Genomic DNA, 20,916 nt, shown 5'->3' with positions numbered 1-20,916 from the left:
TCAGTTCAACCATCAACTTTGAAAAAATAAAACAGAAGGATCATGGTATTCTACACAATTCTCTCTTCTAAAATCTGATGCAATGAACCCAAGTTTGAACAAAAACCTGCAGTAGAAACAAGAAAGATCTCAGCTTTGTCACAATCAAAATCAATCAAGTTAATTTGCGAACAAAAATGAGGAGAAACTTTGATTTTCAAACATTTATTCTTCAACACAAAAATGGGATGACATTACCACTATCAACAGAAACCAAATCACAAAATGGTACTGCATCAGTTCGGTTTCCAAATTCGTAATGAATCACAAAACTTACTCAATAGCATTGTGAATGAAATTTGAACCAGATCGCCCCATTTTTGCGATAAAATCAAACTTATAGACTGAACAAGCGTCCAAAAAAAATCGCAATTTATGCTTAAAATAAGGTTTTCTTTGATAGAATACCCGTATATTTAACGTAAAATAAAAATCGTATCCGATAATCGAACGAAAAAAAAGTGAAAAATGTACATCCCTTTTTCACTTTAATAAATCTCGATAACCCAAAATAAAAACATTGGAAAAATTCGGCTGATAATACGTAATCATTGGACTAGCATTAGAGATAAAACTCATAAAATAAACCGAACGAGAAGAGTGATTTAAAAAGAATTTAGTGATTTGCATAAAACAATTTTAGCATCGGGGCATGTCATTACACGGTAATAATAATACAACATAAACGACTATTTCGGGTGAAACTATTAGGAAATTTTATACATTATCTCTTCTTTTCATCATCTTTCTTCGTACCATCAAGGTTTGCACTTGTAGTTGCAGCTCCATCTTTGGTAACCTTGTTATCGTGTTTATCTGCAGGTGCACATTTAGAGGTATCTTTAGTCTCCGGTGCAGGTTTACTTTGAGTAGTATCTTCGGTAGGCGGTTTCGATCCACCTTTCCAAGGAATTCTAATCGTTTTACTGTCTATTTCAGCTATCGAATGCTCTAGCCTTCTGATTTGAGCGTGATGTGTTTCTATACACATACTTAGATCTCTAATTTTATCATTCATGGCGTCTATTTCTTCTTGACGCATAGCTTCTTTGGTAGCTTCTTTACGAACTTGTCTAGAATACTCGAGAACGATGACTCCGGCAGCGACTACAAAAACGATTGATTCGCCGAGTAGATTAGCTCCTAGTTCTATAGCCATTTGTTCGTTCAAAGGAGGTATAGAATCCGGCTTGCCCATGTTCATTACCCACATCTTTATTCGTACTTCGCACCAATTATAAACTATCAAGAACAGAAAATACAAAACAAAAGGTGTTAGGAAACGACGAACTATGCTGAAAAATACATTTAAAAAGATGTAAATATTGTTGAGATGAATAAATACTTACATTGTGCCGGTGGCATACAAACATAGGTACGAAAGAAGTAATTGTGTTTTGCTCTTTCTTTGGCAAAGTTAGCTATAGGTTTGCTAACTTGCCTCAGGAACAAAGCTCCAAGTTTAGCGATAGGAAAAACACCGACGACCATTTTAAATAATTGAATTTAACTACATTTTACGATAAAAACTACTCAACTTAAAAGCTCATCTTTCGCACATTTCAGTTTACTTGCAAGCAGCAAAAAGTTGAATGATAAGGTTATCGAAACAATGTTGCCATTTCGAATGGTAATATTTTCATAGCTTTGAAAATATGGAAATTTTCGAAATTACGTCGATATTCGGTAATGGTAATGGTAATGGTAAACAGAGATTTCAAAATTCAAATTCAAAAAATTTAAAATTTTTGCAAATTTTTAATTCTGCAGAAAAATTTTTAATTATTTTTATTGTATCTCTAATCTAATCTCCATCTCATTCCATTCCTCCTCGTTCTCCTCTTCTATTATTTTTTATTTTATTTTATTAGGTAATCAGCTAATTACTATTTTTTACTAATTAGAATTAGCTAATTATAATCACAAAAATCATGATTACCTATGCTTTTTGAAAATGATATAAAGTACTTAAGCAGATGTGGCGAGGAATCAGCACTAACCACCATTTCCACCAATTGAATTAAACACTCTGTAATCGACTAGACGACTACCTACCGGCTAATTGACTTCCGAAATTCTGAATTTGATTGAATAGGTAAATCTAGGTACATCACTACATCTAGATAATTTTTACAGCATTATTTTTTGCCTCCTGTGTCATGTAAATCAGTTTATTGACAATAATTAATTTTTAAATTAGCTCCCAGTTGGGCAAAAACTCAAAAAGCGTTTTTTGTTTCGTAAATATGTACCACTGTTTTTTTTTCCTTAAAACGTTTCAAAGTTCAAAGTTGACCTATGATAATGTTTAATTTAAAATGAGAAACTCTTAGCTCCTCAACTGGACTTGATTTAGATTTGAATGAAATATGTAGTATTGAAGAAAAGAGGAAACAAGGCACTAAAAAAAACAAAAATTAATTGCGGAAGAAGTGCAAATTACCTACAAAATATTTCGAAAAATATGAACAAAAACGAATCGATGGAAAAATAAAAAACTAAAAATTTTCCAAACTTGAACGTGCTTTTTTCTACTTGAAAGTTCGTGTACAATATAGCCTTCCCTAGTTCACAAACGTTGAATTGACCTTGTTAGGAAAATTCACGTGCGCAGGACATATTTTTGCAAAGGCTTTGAAAAATTGATAAAAATTATCAGACATGAAGTTGGGAAAATTCATCTCCCACAGTTTGATACATTACTTGAATAATTTTAAAAAGATGAAAATTCTTAGTACCTGTTTACAATTCTTGGTAGGTACATTTTTACAAACCTTTTTTTAAACCTAAAACAATAAAGATAATTATTAGGCATACCTAAATTGTACATTTCAACGAATTTTTAGCCGAACCTACTTCCTACTCCAGTACATTTTAAGATTGGAATAAAAATGTGGTAAATTTTACAAACGATTATGTTTTTTCAGTTACCATTTCCTAAAATATGTAGAAAATGATTTAGCCAGTAGCCTGCGATAGCAATATGAATAGTTTTTCATTCTGTGATAACCGAAGAAGAAGCTCGAGACATCTGCTGGATTCACCAATGAAGCGTTTTCGTTTTCTCGATCAAAAAAATGAAGTAATCGACGATAATTACGAGTAGGTACAACGAAAATTCTCCATCAGGTTATCAGTATATAGACAGGTGAACTCTGACCCAAAATAAAATTATCTGCTCATTATCTCTACACAAAAGCTTCTTCTGTGTCTGACTATATCATCACACTTGACTATCACGCTCTCGAAATGTTCTCATTTGGTGCTAATTTTCCGTAAAAGTTGTTCATCTCTCGTACTTGGTAAAATGATAGATATCGAATTTCTATCATGGAAAGATTTCACAGCAGGATGGGTTTCAGGTAAGAAAAAATTATAGTATTCGTGTATCTAAACAAAACAAAAAAAATACCTACCTGAAAGCCTATACAGGAATATTTTGATCCTCAGGAATATGCAGCACAGCAGTAGGGTATCCGATGGAGACGATAAAAGTACGACAGCAAATGACTCCAAATTTCGGATCAGCTTTCAATCAAGCAGTAAAAATGGTAAAACGTGAAGGAGTAAGTCACATATGTACCTACCTGTACCTAGTAATCTACATACCGAGTGATTTTTTTTTTTCAATGCCCTAATTCCATTCTACCTACATCTGCGTGTTGATCATTTCAGATGCCTTGCTTTTTCAAAGGTCTCAGTTACCCATTATGGACAACCGGAGTATTGAACTCGTTATATTTTGGATTCTACGGCAATTCTTTAAGAATGATCGAAGAAATGAAAGGCCAATCTCATCATCGAAATTGTTGCGAGTATGGGACAATTTACAAAGGCTGGCATTTTGATTGTTTCGTGGCTGGATGTATAGGCGGAACTGTCGCAACGTTAGTTAACACGCCGATTGAATTGGTTAAAACAATTTTGCAGGCTGATTCTAGTAATATACGAGATAACATGGCTTAATTCAATTATCATCATTAAATTCTAATCGATTTCATCCTATGAATGCAGGTGTGACGAAAATCAATACTAAGAAATTGACACCGAATGCTTGTCTAAAGAAGTTATTCAAGACGAATGGTGTACGAGGGTGTTATCACGGTGGCCTTATATTATTATATAGGTAGGTAAATATTGACAATCTTTTTCGTAAAAATTACTCCAACACTTATCCTTATAGATACATAAATAATTTTTGTAAATCAGAATTTCTTAGAACATACTTTTTTGTTATTTTTAGAGATGTTCCTACTTACGGTTTATATGCAGTGATTTATGAACATATCGCTTGTATGTTAAAAACTCGAGATAGATCGAAGGATCGATTCACTCATATTCTATACGAAGGTGTTGCTGGTGGATTATCAGGTATAATGATGGATAATTCATAGGAATTTAATCTGATGTTTTGAATTTTCAAACTTTTCTTCTTTCTCGTCTCTTGAGATATTGGATGGATCATTATACTCAGGAAAGCGCTTTTCAATAGAATTTGGCAAACTTTAATGAAATTTTATCACTTTTTAATTTCCATTTATACTTTTTTGATCGTGTTCAAGTACATAATCTTAAAAAATTTTCAGCACTTTTTCGTTCATTTTTGACAGCTTTCATTGAAATTGGATCACTTTCTTGTGATTTGCAGGGTTTTTAATTTTTTTGAGAATGTTTTTTAACATTATTTTAACAAATTTTCGACCATTTTTTCACGTTTTTTTAAAAAAAAATAACATTCGATGAAATTTTATCAATATTTTTACTCATTTTCTGTGATTTTTATGCTTTTTTTAAAACTCTTACATTACCTAGTTCAGCTCTTTTTTTCATGCATTTTTGGCATCGTTACTAATTTTTAGAGATTTCTACACTTTTTTTTTTGCATCATTTTAGTACAATTTTAACATTTATGTATCTATTTTTTCATGCATTTTTGTTGGAAAATTTCACAAAAATTTGTAGCTTTTTGACATCTTTTTGATACTTTCAATGCTTTTTTGACTGTTACACATCGTTTTAACAAGAATAAAGTAATTAAAATTTGGAAAAATCTGAATACTAAAATAGTCAAAACTCAAAATAAAATAACAACAACAACATAAAATCACAAACTTTTCCAGAATTATTCAAATAGCCAATTCGTCAACTTGTTTTAATTCTTGAATTAAAAAATTTTTTTTCAACTGAAAAATTCGTATCTAACTCAATTTTGAAGTGGGCATGACAAAATTGCAAAATTAAAAATTACACGGGAGTGTTTCAAAATTAATTTGGAAAAATCTGAATACTAAAATAGTCAAAACTCAAGATAAAATAACAACAACAACATAAAATCACAAACTTTTCCAGAATTATTCAAATAGCCAATTCGTCAACTTGTTTTAATTCTTGAATTAAAAATTTTTTTTCAACTGAAAAATTCGTATCTAACTCAATTTTGAAGTGGGCATGACAAAATTGCAAAATTAAAAATTACACGGGAGTGTTTCAAAATTATCCATAATTTTACAAATGTTGCAAAAATGAGAAAAAGTCTCAGCCTCAAAACACAAAATTTTGAAATCGCTTTTACATTTTTTACTCCTAAAAATTTTGAAAATTAATCAAAATTTCAACAATTTCAAAATAAGAAAAAAAATTGAAATAACGTAAAAAATTTGTCAACTTACCAACTCACCAATTTTCAAAACAAATAAACTTCGAGAAAATTTTCAGACAGGAAAATTGTTTAAAAACGAATAAAAATTAGACAAAATATTCTAAAATTATGAATTAATTTTAGATTGATAAAATACATAAAAGACGGATAAATCATTTTTCAAATTGAAAAATTGATTTGAAATTTAAAATCTTTAGAATTAACACCACTAAAAATTGAAAAAAAAAATTCTAAAATAGACGAATTAGTCAACATTTTACAAATTAGGAAAATCATTTTGCTAAATTCCGAATAAAATCTAAAAATTTGATAAACATTGGTCAAGCTAGGAAAAAAAGAAATGTATTTCAAAACTTTTTAAAATTTGTATCATTTTGTTGAATCCTAGAATTTAAAGTCTCGAAATTGTAAAATTCAAAAAAGTCATAAACATTATTATGCCAATTTGTAAAATTCAATCGAAATATCATAAAAATAATCCAAAACAAAAATCAAAAAAAAATCCTCAAAACTTCATGAAAGTTTTGATTTTTAAAATTTCATCCATCATGATCGAAGCTTTAAAGTGAAAAATAACCCATAAAAATTACATTTTTTTGACACGAAAACTTGAACTAAAATTCAACAAATAACGTAAAAATTTGAGAAAAATTTCACAATATTTTTTTTATCTTTAAATTTAAAATCTATTTGAATTGTCAAAATTTCAAAAAAATATTCGAATTTTCACCAAAGCACGAAACACTGAAACTAACAAAAATAACCAATAAAAAGTGACTGCAAACCCCCTTTTTTTCTTGAAAAAAATCAATTTTTACTTTTCAATTAGCATTTCAGTCAAATTTAGAAAAAAAAAGGATTCACTTCGATCGATTTCAAAATTAATTTTTCACCATATTCTTCTAAAGCTCAACTTCAGAAAATGTTGAAAATACCCATCAAGTTGATTATATTGAGAAATCGTCAACTTCTCAAAAATACTCGATAAAAAAATCCACATTTGAAGAAACCATCATCTCTTTCAATGTTCTCTATACTTTCAACTGAATAAACTTTCTATCTTCCAAAAAAAAAAATCCCATTCGTTCAAATTGCCATACTTTGATCCTGCAAACGCTCAACTTTTATTCTTTTTACAGGAGTAATAACGTGGATTTTGGCATATCCCGTGGACGTAATAAAAAGCCGATTCATGTCAGACTGCTACAATAAAAACCGAAGGTATTCCGGTATTACAGACTGTATCGTAAAGACTTACAAGCAATATGGAATTAGAGCTTATTACAAAGGTATTTGGATAGCGATTGTTCGAGCATTTCCGGTCAATTTAATTTGTTTCGTCACTTACGAGCAAACGTTAAGACTTTGTGCGTATTTTTAAAGCACGAAATTGTAATGTACGCATACCTACCAAAGTATACATTACATAATACGTATTTAAACGAGGAGGGAAAAAAATCAATATTTGGAGTTTTATTTCTTCGAGTACCACGCGAGTACTTCTAGATAGGCCGGAAATGAAATTTAAATAATTTCCATCAACACGCGACGTCATAGTTTAAAATAAAAAATAAAATATTTTTCAAAATGTACCTAAAATTTTACACGAAATCGCGTCTATCTGTCGGTGTTACCATTTGAGAGATTTTTACAATATTGTAAGTAGAAAAAAATAAGTCGAGAACGAAGGAAAAAATCATCATCAATTATAAAGCAACATAGATTTATATTTTACAAAGACTTGACTGGGTGAAATTTTCATTCTCATATATTTCACATTCGAATAAAAAAGTATCCCTTGTATTTTTTTCGTAACTATTGTAAGACGATAAAAATAAAAACAGTAATGACAAAAAGAAAAAAAAAACGTAAATCGTAACAGTAATAATAATAATAGTTTACAATAATGATAATGATGTAATAACAATTAATATAAAATAAAAATAAATATTAATCGTAAATTCGCCTAATCGTACGATTAGCACGTTATTTTTAAAACATTATTTTCAAAGTACAACTACACAGGAGTTTTAACTCTTTCTCGTTACACATTAAATTAACTATTTAACATAACTATCACAAGGACGCGTTATATACTAATAAAAAGGGTGATTATAAATTACATAAATTTAAACCTTTTTTTTTCCTTTTCGATATTTTTCATGGATTTTTTTTTACTCAATTTATTACATACTCTCTGATACACACGTATATAAGGTAACAAGTAATGCATATTCTAGAAATGAACGATCTACTAGAAAAAAATTTCCGCTGAATCTATAAATTACACGTAGGTATATATTTTTCAGTACAATACTTTTTCGGCTCCTTTAAAATGACCGAATAAGTAATAAACGAAAGGGCAACGGTTTAATTTGTAGATTTTTTAAACGAGTTGTACAGCAACCAATGTATGTAATTGCCATTTGCCTACGTTTATTTTTCTTCTTTTTCGTATATACGAACAAAATTCCGGCCACGTACCTTTTTCGATTAATATGCTTTTGACACATAGTTCATTCTTTTTTCTTTTTAGCCCAGTCGCCTTTAACAGGCTATAAAATTAGACCAATAAGTTGGTACTTTCAATCTCCCCCTGTCTCCTTCCTAACTCGGCATTTTCCAATTTCACGACCAATAACGTTGTAACGAATGGCATTAAATTTTCATCGGATTTTTTTTTCACGTCGTAATAGGCTTTTATGACAACCTAATTAAAGAGAAACATTTTAGTGAAACATTATTGAAAATTTTTACCACCCGGTGTGAATGAAGCCATTGATTGCAAGTTCAAAAACCTTTTCTAGGAACTTTTTTTTAGTACACGCGTTGATCCAAATCATGAAAGTGGGAACAAGTGGGAAATCGCCGAAAAAATGAGGCGTTTCCAAACTTGATTATTTTTATATTGATATTCGACGATGAATTCCTTTTATTTAATAAGTACATGAAAATTAATAAAAATTGACCATTTTGAAAATAGGTACGTAAAATTAAAATTAACGAGTTCGATTTTTCATTTGATTCCTCGAATGAACATTTTGAATTCGAAACTGCTAAAAAAATCCGTCGAAATCGATTCAAACAATTCATTTTCTCAAAATCCCTTCTCTTCCAACCCTCCCTGGAAAGGCATTAAAAGTCATAGATTGTTACGGAGTACGACACGACGAGCAATTTATCTATTCAAAAAAAAAAAAAAACACGACAAAATTACTTTTGATTTTTTTTTGAAAAACTCAAACCTCATTTTATACGTTGCATTTAAAATCAGGTCGACGAATTAAAGATACATAAATAAATTAATTTCAACAGAACAACTCAATAAATTTTTTGAACGAAGTGATGTTTCGTTCAGTAATATTTTGAAGCAATTTATTCGCGAAAAATTCATATTTATCGAACGTTCACCTAAGACTCAGATCGTATCCTGAAACACTTCTATGCAAAAAATTACCAACCAACGACTTCGACTTGTTCATTTATATGTTTTTAGAATGCATCGATTATGTACGAATTTTTTGCGAAAAAATCGTTCTTCAAACACAAAAATATTTTTTGACTAGAAAACCGTTCGCGAACGACTGATTCACCTTTCGAGAAACGTATCGTATTAGCGATACTTTATTTTAAAAAAAGAATTATTCACGAACGACTAGATCACTTACTGGCCAAAGCAATAATTTTACAAATGAGTCTTGACTGTCTTAAAGAATTTGTATTCTCAATGAATATTTTTCAAACATGATCGTTCGCGAATTACTCGTTAGTTTTGTTGTCATTTAAAAATTAAATCTTCAGTATTTTTTATAAAAATAATTTTTTCGAAGGAATTGTACGCAAATGACTCGTTCACGAACGACTTGATTCATTTCAAACGAATCATTCGCGAAGGAGTTTACGTTCAGTTTTCAAAAGAATCGTTCACGAATGACTCAATCCATTTTGTTGAGTGAATGGTTCACGAACGATTCGGTTTTTCAAATGAATCATTCGCGAACGATTCCATAACCAGAAGAAAATAATTTCACGGGCAATTTTCAAAGGAATCGTTCGCGAATGATTCGATCCATTTTGTTGGGTGAATACTGAATTGTTCATGAACGACTTGGTTTTTTCAAATGAATCATTCGCGAACGACTTCATAACCAGAGAACAATTTTGCGTTCAATTTTCAAAGGTATCGTTCGCGAATGATTCGATCCATTTTGTTGAGTGAATCGTTCACGAACGACTCGGGTTTTACAAAAGAATCATTCGCGAACGACTCCATAACCACAGAACAATTTTGAATGCAATTTCCAAAGGAATCGTTCGCGAATGATTTGATCCATTTTGTTGACTGAGTCTGAATCATTCACGAACGACTTGATTTTCACAACAAAAATAATTCACGAACGAGTCGATGTTCATCATATGAAACATTCATACTTAGACAAAAACAAAATGATTCGAACATTCGCGAACGATTCTTTTGAAACATGTTCTTTGAAATGAGACCGAAATGGGATATTTTTACACGGATTCGAGGGTAATTAATTAATTCCACAACAATTGTGTCGTTCGCGAATGATTCGTACCTAGCTGAAAATGATTCCTTTGTTTCAAAATTCATTTTTTCAACGTCTTAAAAATTTAATAAAATGTAAAAAATTTAGTCAAATTAAAAAAAAAAACGTCGTCGTTTGAAAATTAGCTGATCATTTCTTTATCATCGTTCGCCACCTCAATCGAATAAGATTTATGCAAATAAAAATACTTTCACTGGGTTGAGTGATTCATACACTCAAATAAATACTTCTAAAATCGAATAATTTTTGTAGCAATAAATCTTTAGAACCAAATCGTTCGCAAACGATCGAAAGAATAATGTAATTCGAATAAATATAAAATCTCAAACTGAGACGAATTTTAGATTATTTGAGATGAATCAAAACTAAAACAAAGAATCGTTCCTCGCGAGAAGTTCGTTAATAAAAATAACGATTCGTTGAGATCCGTAACATCCCTTTAAACGTGAAAAATTCCAATTTCTTTCAGAACTAAAATTAATAATCAACAGCTAACGGGTCAAATTAAACATCTTCGTTAGATCTATAAACGAACTACAAAAAAAAAATCACGTATTTTGAATCTCTTCGCAATCCAAATCAAAAACCCGCGTAAAAAATTCAACGATATCGTCATCAAATCATAAAACTGATCGATTTCATTGATCATCAGCGCCGATCCAAAACGCATAAAAATTAAGCTCAAAACACCCTGTAAGACACCGAAAAAATCCCCAAAAAAAACATCCCCACACAAAACCATCCATCCCAATCGCACTTCTCGAAGAGCAAAAAAAAAAAAAAACACCCCAACACACCCGCACATCGTATGGCCGAAAAAGAAGAAGAAACGTTCGCCGTCGCAACAGTACAAATGACAAAAAAATACATAAAGTAAAAAGCCGGCAGAATTTTCCATTTTGCACACCACAACGTCAAGACGCCATAATAAAATGTAGGTATAAATCACTTAAGGAACATTATAAAATACGAATATACACACCGATTGCACTATTTAAATAATAAAAAATCACATAAGAATCGTTAAATGCCACAAAACAAAATCGAGCACGTTAAAATAAGAATTTTTTTTTCAATTTAAAAAAAAACGCGTTTTTTTCCTTTCCGTAATAAATTTAAATTAGCCACAGGAAAAAAAAGTAGTAGTAGTAGTAAACATAGTAATACATAAAACAAGAGACGAGAAAGAAAAAAAAAAGAATAAAACCACACAATCGTCAAATCCAGCGGTTCTCAAACACGTATGTATAAATCGAAGCCGCTCTCTGCCATATTTGCTGGCTATGCTCAATGCTGGTAACAAAAGGGTACGTAGAAAAAAAAAAAACTTTACACAACAAACGCTTTGTAAAAATATTGTCTAATATTGAAATAGGTAGGTAGTTAGATTATACAGATACGAGAAAAACACCTCGGTTTGCGGGTCGAGCCTCGCCAAAGACATCGAAATTCTACATAGATTGATACGATAGGTAGGTAAAGGTATCTCTAGACCTACATCACACACCGGTCGAGCGAATGACCCCGATATTTAGATAAAAAATTACCCGATACGGAGCGTAATACATAAATATCGTGAGTAAAAAACAACATTTTCGAACTTCTCTCTAAAAGCACATAATACTCAATTGAAAACGATCCGTGTGTACTCAACCTGTTATACAAAACCAAAAATAACAACATTAAAATGCGATTAAGAACAGAAAAACAGAAAAGAACAAAAAAAAATGCCTAAAAATAAAACACCAAAGAGCTACATCTCTCAAGCTTGAGAACCGCTTTAAAACAAAAAGAGCTAAAAAAAAAAAGAAAGAAAGAAAGAAATCCCCGGCATAATCCACATGCTTTGAAGAACTTACGAAATTGTTATTTTTTGTTTTCCAATAAATAGTAGTACATCGTATATAAAATAAATGCTGAAAAATCTCTAATTTACACTTTAAAAAAAAAAAGAAAAAAAAAGAAATAGTAACACAACAATAACAGTGAAATATTAAAATTTATACACACACACAAGTCACCACGCGTATAGTAGAAAAAAAATTGGGAGTTGAAAAAAAAATCATATTTTTTATCGTACAAAAAAAATCGTAAACAAGGAGTCGAATCTCGATGAATGACGTAACATTCGTAAAATACTCGTTTTAGAAATTATTATAGTAGGTATTTATATCGTAATCGTCGTATTTGTAAAAATATTCTTTGGACGTACCTTAATTACTTTAAAACTTTTTTTTAAACTGATAATTATTCTCTAATCTAATCGCCTTTCGATTTACTAGAAATTTCTAATTCGGACAGTCTTTTCCATAATTCGTCTCTTTCTTTTTCACGTTTTTTCTCCCTAAAACACAATGCCATACAACACAAATAAAAAATTAGCTAGTATAACTTTAACGTCGGTTGTTGGGAGTTTGCTGTGTTAATAGCCCGAGTAATTTGGGATGAGAAATATGTAAAATATTTAATAGAGAAAGTTCATGTTCTTTTTTTCAAATCTTTGATGAAAAGCTTGGTTCATATGGTAGAAAGTCAACTTCCTCACTTCACTTGCGGTCATCCAGAAAAAGGCTAGATGAAATTTCTACCAAAAATCAAAAGAGTTACCAGAAAGCAATTTGAGGAGAAATTATAAATGCAAGTGTTATGGGGAAAATACGTAAGCGAAAGAATAGTTCAAAGTTCAACCAAATGCCCCACAATTTTAGAACTCATTTGAATGAAACCATGTACATTGTACAAAGTGAGTTGGAACCTAGAACGGGAGAGGGAGGCGACAAATAACAGAATTTTGAAGTAGAAAAAATATGCTCTGAATTTAAAACAAGCTAAACAAAACTGAAATTGGGGGGAAAATTTTTAAATCATGAAAATTATGTTTCCTGGAAAAATAACAGAAAAAGAGATTTTTTCTTCAAAAAAGAAAAAAAAAGTCATGCCAAAAAAAATAATTTCCAAAATTGATTAATTTTGTTGAATTTAAAAAATGAAAAATCGAAAAATTCAGACAAATTTGAAAAAAATTTTTAAAAAACATTCAAAATCACATTGAACGCTTTTCAGAAAACGAAAAAAAAAATTGAAAAAAATTTCAAATAATAAAAAGCTGAAACATTTTTGTGATCAATAAAGTGACTACTTTATACTCTACATTTTGAAAAATTAAAAAAAAAGTAATTTTGTGATAATGAAAAAACTGAAACGAAGCAAAAATACTTCAAAACTGATCGTAAAATTCCAAAAAAACTAATGTATTTTTTTCTGAAGGTGAATAATTACAGACTTTAAAAAAGGTCAAGAAACGATGGAATGAGCCTATGACTGAGGTGTAAGCTACATACGAGAGAAAAGAGCATGAAGAGTTCAACAAAAATACAATTTAACATTATAGCTCAAAATTTTGGAATTCATTGAACAAAGTAACTTATTGTTAGAAATTTAGGTAAGTAAGTCCTATAATCTGTGGGTGGGGGAGGGAAGAGGGGGGAAGGAGATACGAGATGACAACAGAATTTTGAACTGAACCCAGTTTGAAGAAGAAAAAATGTTCTAAAATGGAAAACAAACTGAAAAAAACTTTGAAGCTTGAAAAATTGTTTTGAAAAAATAACAATTTTGACTTTTTAAAAAATCAATCAAAAAAGTCAAAAAATCAAATAAAAACAAAATTATTCTTTCAAAAGCGTCTCAAATTGTAAAACATTCTTTTAAAAAAAAACAGTTTGAAATTTTTTTTTCATAATAAACTTGAAAAAAATTGAATCTAAAAATTTCGTAAGATTTGAAAATTATTTTTAAAACTTCAATTTTGAAAACAAAAACAGTCGGAAAATTTTTTTTTTTGAAGAGAAATCAGAGAAATCAAAAATTGAAATGATGAACAAAAAATTTATGAACACTTGAAGAACAAAATGTTTACATTTTGCTGAAACATCAGAAATGATCTCTGAAAATATAAACCCTCTACCACTAAAATGGTAAAACAATAACTGAAGTATTTCTCAATGGTAAAAAAAGCAAAAACTATTTAATAATTACTTCATTAAAAAAAACTTTTTTTTAATTACGTTTATTGTTGTAATTTTTCCCCCAAGAAAAACAACAAAAATAAATTTACAAAATTCATTTTAAAAAAAACTAAAAAATTTTCGAAAATGGATGAAAAATACATAATAAAAATAAAAACAGAAAATCGAAACGAATTTTGAAAATACATAATTATCTATCATTTTGCAGAAATTCTGACAAAATCAATCAAAAAATTTGGGACATTATAACATTTTTTTAGAGTTCTTGAAATGAATATTTTCCAGGGCAGGGTACCAATCACATGCCAGTCACATGAAAAAAATACTTTCAGACAAAAACTACCCACTCCCCTCTTTCTCAACTTAAAAAACAACAAAAATGTCATTTTTTGGCAAAATTATAATTGAACGAAGAATTAATTCGAGAGAAAATGTAGAAAAAATCATAATTTCAATTTCTGTTTCAGTTAAAAATTTAAAAAAAATTTGATTGAACATGATTCAGCATATTTTGTGACACATGATGGTCTCAATTGGACTCTTTGGTCATTACAGTCGTAATCGAACTAGAGATGAATGAAATAGGTACACTAGTAGTAGTCTGGAGTATTTTTTCACATCTTATTTCAATTTTTGAAAAAATCCAGCAAAATTCCAAAAAATATTTGTATCACACGAGGACGCCAGTTAACCAAGAAAGTTGAGATTCCACCATACAACCAATAATCATAAAAAATTTCCAACACTTTGAAGCAAAAATAAAACCAAATTCGTTTCCAAATCCTAATTTCTCCCGGGCTACGTAACACAAATCAATTATACAGACACCAATGGGAGGTAAAAAACTAGCAACGATATAACTTTTCCCATTTTTTTTTTGAGACGTATTCGTTGCGTGTTTTCCCTCCTTTCGATGTGTTTTCTTTTTCTTTCCTTCGTTTGCACAGCGTTTAGTATTCCAGCGAAACGTTCACGTTCGCTCGAACGCGTTAAAACGATTTCGCAAATTAATACCAACCGACATACTACATACATACTATGTACGAGTACATCTACATCGTACATAGCACAGTACACGCGCCCTTGTGTAGGCAACGTTCATTAAACGCCCAGCAACCGTAAGAAAGTACACAGAAAAACAAATATAAACAAAACATCATAAGCGAACATGTTATAAGCATAAACAATTTTTTCACCAGCTTCGAGCTCGCACATACATTCACTCTATCTATCTCTCTTGCTCTGCTACATCTATCATCGTTATCGTCGTCTTCGTGTTTTTTTTATTCTTCTTCATATATTACATCGATTTGGTAGAGAACCTTGCGAACACCGTGTCGCGATTCGCGAACCAACGATGAGTGAATTTTTCCATTGTCTTTTCGTTAAGTACCTACAGACCTACGTAGGACGGTACGGTACTATACGATGACGAGCAATGGAAAAATTAAGTATTGATGATTCGTGGCAGTACTTCACTAGCTTTTAATATTAAAAATCGATCCAGAAAAGAACGAGATGGGTTTTCTCTCAGTCATCAGAGCGACTGAATAAAAAACACAATTTCCAAAACCAAAATTATCGTAAACATTTTTGTAAATTTTTGAAGAAAAATCTTTTTTTAAAAAAAATAACCGATTCAGAAATTTGCATATGAGAGGATGAGAAGGAAGGGGGGGGGGAGGAGATTGCTTTCTTCTTTCGCTATCAAATTTTAAAAAGCACTTCTTCTGGCTCTTCTTTCAACAATTTTTTCCAAATTTATTCAGAAATAATAACGATTGATTTTTAATGAGATCTTAGAAATTTTCAGTTGGTAAATTCATTTGTGAAATTCAATCTGCTGGTCTGGGAAAAATTTACCATTTCAAAACAAACCCAATTAAAATTGTATTCCCATCACATACAATCAAAAATGAATCAAAAGCTCAGAAAAATACATAGGTATAAGCTAAAAAAAACCAAAATGTTCCCAAAAAAATTAATCATAAAAAATACAATTTTCCACAAAGCTACCACTTTCCTTTAAAAAATTCCCCCATCAGCACTCAAAAAAATAAAAAAATAACCAAAGATCTTCATTTCCTCAAAATCAAAAACCACAAAACCGCATCACTTCCACAAAATTTCCAAAAATGCAATTCAAAAAATCTCTTCAAAATCAAGAATAGATTTTCGTAATGAAATAAAAAAACTCCCCGAAATGGAAATTTTGCTCAAATTCCACACATGAATTTATCGAACCCGATTAAAAAGCGGTTTGCGGTTTTGTGCGGAGAAACCTACAAAAGGTACACTTTATAAAATATAAACTTTGATCTCACGAAGCTTTCTTAAAGCGTAACAAAGCTTTGAAATCAAATAAAGGAAAATAATAGAGCCAGTACACACGAAAGAAAAAAAATAATAATAGAGAAGACAGTAGAGAGAGAGAGAGAAAAAGAGAAATAAATAAAAAGCAAACACACAATCACACTAACACTCCCGTTTGTTTTTATAAAAATAGTAACTTATCGTCGAATATTCCATTTCAAAAGCACTCGACGCAATTATAAATAAGTTCAAATTAATCGTAAAAGTTTTTCTGAAATGTTGAAGAATCTTCGAAGAACAAACGCGACGCCTCGCTCGTCACGCTGCCGATAAAGGCGAAACAATGAATTTTCTTTCCTGCTCGATTTTTGCCCCCCCCCCACCCCCACCATATTCGACGTATGAAATTTCGAGTAAAACTTCGCTAATGCAATTCTTATCGATAATCTATTTTTCCTGCTTCGGCATAGCCATCGGTTTAGTTTAGTTCACCGTGTAAAAATACGCGACATCGAATCTCTCTACACAAGCTTTTTCCAAGGTCAAATTCAAAACTCGTTGAAAAAAAATTCGTTCGAAATTTTTTTACTCGCTAAGCGTCGAATTGCGAAACCTATTAAATCCTAAACAATGATAACGTAATGAATAAACATCGCTATACAAGCACGAAATTATGTATTATGGGGGCGCGAACGAGGAAAGTTGCACGCCCCCTTTATTCGTATGGTTATTCAACGGAAGCCCTCCATTTTAAATACCTTATTTGAGGAGAAAAAAACACTACCTACATTTGAAAAAAATGACTATAAACGAATAATTTCCAAACTCGATCGATTCGCAAGGACGAAAATGAGAAGGAAATTTTATCGATGTTCCTTTTTTTTTTCAATCTATCTTCAAAATTATTAATTTACAACTAATACATATCGAACGTTATTATTTTTAAAACACGATTACCTACATAGGGAATTATTAGTTTGAAAATACTTCCAAGAAAATCGCATTTTTTCAAGTTCCTATTTACATCACCCTGACTCTTGATATCACAAAAAATTTAGCACATGGACGAGTAAACAAGTAGAGGAAGCTCAAACAGACCGAACAAAATGACAAATAACCGATGGTCTTGTTTTTAAAAAAATTTCACAATAATTCAATTGGATAAAGAAAACTCCCTTAATTCGATATTAATATTACCGGTGAAGAATTTGCCCAACGATGCAGCAGGATTTCTCATCCAATCCGATCTACAAAAATTCATGTCAACGTGTTCTTTGAGCTGTACTGGTGAAAAAATTCACTTTTTAGTGATTGTTGAGAAGTAAAAAGGCTGCCGTTGGACGGCTGCGATACTCCGAGTTCTACACGTCGGTTTTTAAAACCGCATGTTTCAAAATTCGAGTGCATTTTTCAAAGAATAAACGAAGGTTTTCTACATTTTTTTAAATATGACAGAGACTATAGTAAAACATTGAAATAAAATGATCCCACGATGGAGTGGTAAAAATTTGGGCACTTCGAACCAATACTTACTTACTCCCCCTCACGTGCGACATCATCAAATCTCACTATTTCAAATTTTTTCAGGGCTAAAAAAGTTGAAAGACATGAGCGAGCAAAATTTTTTAACGTGAAAAAAAAGACAAAATAACAAAAATTCCAATGAAAATCTAATGATGAGGGATTTTTTGGCAATTATTGCTATCCAAAAAAAAAAGATACCTTTACCAAATTTTTGTCAGGAAAAAGAGACAATTCAATTTTGTAGAAAGCAAGAATTCTTCATTTTTGGCAAAATTATGACACTTTTTTGTAATTTTTTGATAAAAAGGTGACCTTTTTTTGAAAAATGTTGGCAAAAGTTACTCAGACAATAAATCGCAAAACGGCAAGGCTATTTGGCAATTTTTGGACATTTTCATTAACAAAACGAAACTTTTGAGCAATTTTCAGGAAACAATTCTCGGAAAATGACCTCCCCCCCAAATAATGAATTACAGGAGAAGGGAGGGGAAAGTGTGTGACGTGTTTTTTGAAAGCCAAAATGAAGATTATCCACACACAATTATCCAATCACCATTTTATAAGAATTTTAGTCCCTTTCACTTCTCTTTCGTACAAATTTATCTACTCTTCGTTATCATATCTCCAAAAATTTACATCCCAGATTTTCTCCTATCGCAAAATTCTTCGTAAAAATGCACCCGAATTTGAACCAGTGAATTATCACCGAATCGTCAAACGATCACAGAGTATCTTCACTAACTTACACCTCTACTTCCCAAAATACTTAAAAAGTAACTTATTACATTTCGCTATACGATACTTAAAAGTACATTAAACTACATAGGTAACGTACGAGTAGATATACAATTACTCGATTAAAAACCGATCCCAAAGAAAAATAATATCCTTAAATTCTTCACTTACTTTTGCCTTTCAGCTTTATACGATGCGGATAATTCATCGAAGAGTTTACTATTCATCTCCATGAAAGTTTTCAAAACATTATAAACTAACGCTACAATAGTTTGATTCCAGTGCTCTTTACTGATACGATATAGTGCCGGAAACATGATTGGCATAATTACAAAATTATTTTCTTCTATAAGACTCATGATATATTCATTGTTCCAAAAATATAAAGCACGTTCGGCCACCTGAATCGTGAAAAAGAAAATCGATTACAAGCTTATATTGATATTATTACCCTTAGGTTTTTTTTTTAAATCATAAAATGTTTCATCACTTACTTGAAAATGTGGACTTGAAACGCATTTAGCGATTTGTCTAAATAAAGGTTCTTGTATTTTTAAAAATTGCGTAGGTTCGATTACATCCAATATTTCTTCCATTTCTCCCAAAAACATCACCTGTTTTCAAAAAAAAAAAATCAACTTATTAGTGAACGATTTCATTCATACATTCTGAGCTCGGATGAATTGAATCAACGTAGGACTTTCCACAAGTTTTCCCCCCTAAAATTTCTAATTCAAAACCCCAAAATGAAGGGGGGGGGGGGAGGTCGACTGCAAAATAAAATAGTTCTAATTCAATTTTTTTCAACTCAATAGGAGAATCTCTCAAAAATTAATTTTTTTTATTACCGTATTACATGAACTGGAAACCAAATGGGAAAAGGGTGTATAATAACCAATTTCCAAGGGGGGGGGGCGCATTTTATTCAAAATTCTGTTCAGTACCGACCCAACTGAAATGATTTTAAGCAATAATAACGATAAATCGTAACTCGAAACTGACCTCTTTTTGACTACACGTTTTTGGCCAATACTTGAGCAGGCCTTTGACAACCGGTTCCGTCAGGGTTGCGTCTTTTTCCAAAAATTGCACCACGCAGTACGCCAATTGGGCGTGATACATCGACAAACATTTTACTTTATGTAATGGAATCAATACTTTGATCAGGAACTGTTTATGTTCCATTTTTAAAGGTAACGCAAAACCATTTATAATGCTGAAACAATAAAAATATTAAAAATTATTCAAACATGGCGATTAAATTACACTATCTTACGATTCTGGCGCTTTAACCTTACACTCTGCGTAGTACCTCTACCTATTCTACAAACTTGATCCCTTGTTCGAGTTAGAAATTTTCTATTAATGTCGCAGTCGAATGGTCGACCGAGAGTGCACGACTTACAATACGTGCTGCATCGAACACGTGCACACGAATAAAACGACAATCTAATAAAAACAGCCAGCGGGCATCGCTTTTTTAATGCCACGCGAGTCTGCATCAGACTGACAAAAGATACGAAAGAAAGAAAGAGAAGAAATTACTCTTCGTAATAAGGCAATGTAGTAATATACCTCCTAATATGAAATATCAACCTTATCTATCCATTTTATGAAGGTACTCGAGTGCACTACAAAAGCAAAAACTCGGCGAGTAAGAAAAAAAAAGGCAAATAAGGAAAATTTTCACTTTACGTACCTGCCTAATATTTCTAGTAATTCTCCGACTCCGTTAAAATGTTCCGTTTCATAAATAAACCTGAAATTAAAACAGAAAAAAACATTTAATTCGCGAAATTTTTAAATTAAATGTTCTCGCATCTAGTTTTATAATTCGTATAAGTACGTAAGAACGATAGCGAGGAAAATGTCAAAGAGTTAATGCGGATAAAATAAATCCCATCATTTCTACGTACGTAGGTATCGCACAACCACACGGTAGGATTTTTTTTTGCCCTGGAAGTGGAAAATTTACCAAGTTTCATGTAAAATTTACACATTATCTTTCGTAATACGACACTCGTCATTGAAAGCAATAAAAAGTAAA

General features: G+C 31.0%; 3 protein-coding genes across 5 annotated transcripts in view; 1 reads left to right on the top strand and 2 right to left on the bottom strand.

Moving 5' to 3' along the window:
* Positions 1 to 188: 188 nt before the first annotated feature.
* On the bottom strand, positions 189 to 1,636 carry LOC135847130 (putative OPA3-like protein CG13603). Its single transcript, XM_065366564.1, has 2 exons — positions 1,389 to 1,636; positions 189 to 1,281 (listed from the first exon to the last, which is right to left on the bottom strand). The coding sequence occupies exons 1-2, from the start codon at positions 1,528 to 1,530 to the stop codon at positions 764 to 766; spliced, it is 660 nt and encodes a 219-aa protein (XP_065222636.1). The 5' UTR covers positions 1,531 to 1,636; the 3' UTR covers positions 189 to 763.
* A 1,053-nt stretch (positions 1,637 to 2,689) lies between these two features.
* Positions 2,690 to 8,936, top strand: LOC135847129 (solute carrier family 25 member 45-like). Its single transcript, XM_065366563.1, has 7 exons — positions 2,690 to 2,793; positions 2,967 to 3,401; positions 3,490 to 3,605; positions 3,715 to 3,979; positions 4,054 to 4,165; positions 4,283 to 4,410; positions 6,838 to 8,936. Exons 2-7 carry the CDS (start codon positions 3,347 to 3,349, stop codon positions 7,077 to 7,079), a joined length of 918 nt encoding a protein of 305 aa, XP_065222635.1. The 5' UTR covers positions 2,690 to 2,793; positions 2,967 to 3,346; the 3' UTR covers positions 7,080 to 8,936.
* Positions 8,937 to 11,608: 2,672 nt separating this feature from the next.
* The window catches only part of wdb (widerborst), a 90,511-nt gene continuing 81,203 nt past the window's right edge, over positions 11,609 to 20,916 (bottom strand). For all 3 annotated transcript variants that reach the window (XM_065366556.1, XM_065366557.1, XM_065366558.1), the window contains exons 7-12: positions 20,569 to 20,628; positions 19,872 to 20,085; positions 19,364 to 19,483; positions 19,041 to 19,270; positions 12,482 to 12,613; positions 11,609 to 11,923 (exon numbers count right to left, since the gene is read on the bottom strand). In XM_065366556.1, coding sequence (XP_065222628.1) covers positions 12,529 to 12,613; positions 19,041 to 19,270; positions 19,364 to 19,483; positions 19,872 to 20,085; positions 20,569 to 20,628 — 709 coding nt within the window. In that variant the 3' untranslated portion in view covers positions 11,609 to 11,923; positions 12,482 to 12,528. The remainder of the gene's footprint in view (positions 11,924 to 12,481; positions 12,614 to 19,040; positions 19,271 to 19,363; positions 19,484 to 19,871; positions 20,086 to 20,568; positions 20,629 to 20,916) is intronic.

Source organism: Planococcus citri, chromosome 5, assembly GCF_950023065.1.
Source record: "Planococcus citri chromosome 5, ihPlaCitr1.1, whole genome shotgun sequence".
In the NCBI taxonomy this organism is placed as follows: domain Eukaryota; kingdom Metazoa; phylum Arthropoda; class Insecta; order Hemiptera; family Pseudococcidae; genus Planococcus; species Planococcus citri.
This window is presented reverse-complemented; position numbering and strand designations above follow the sequence as displayed.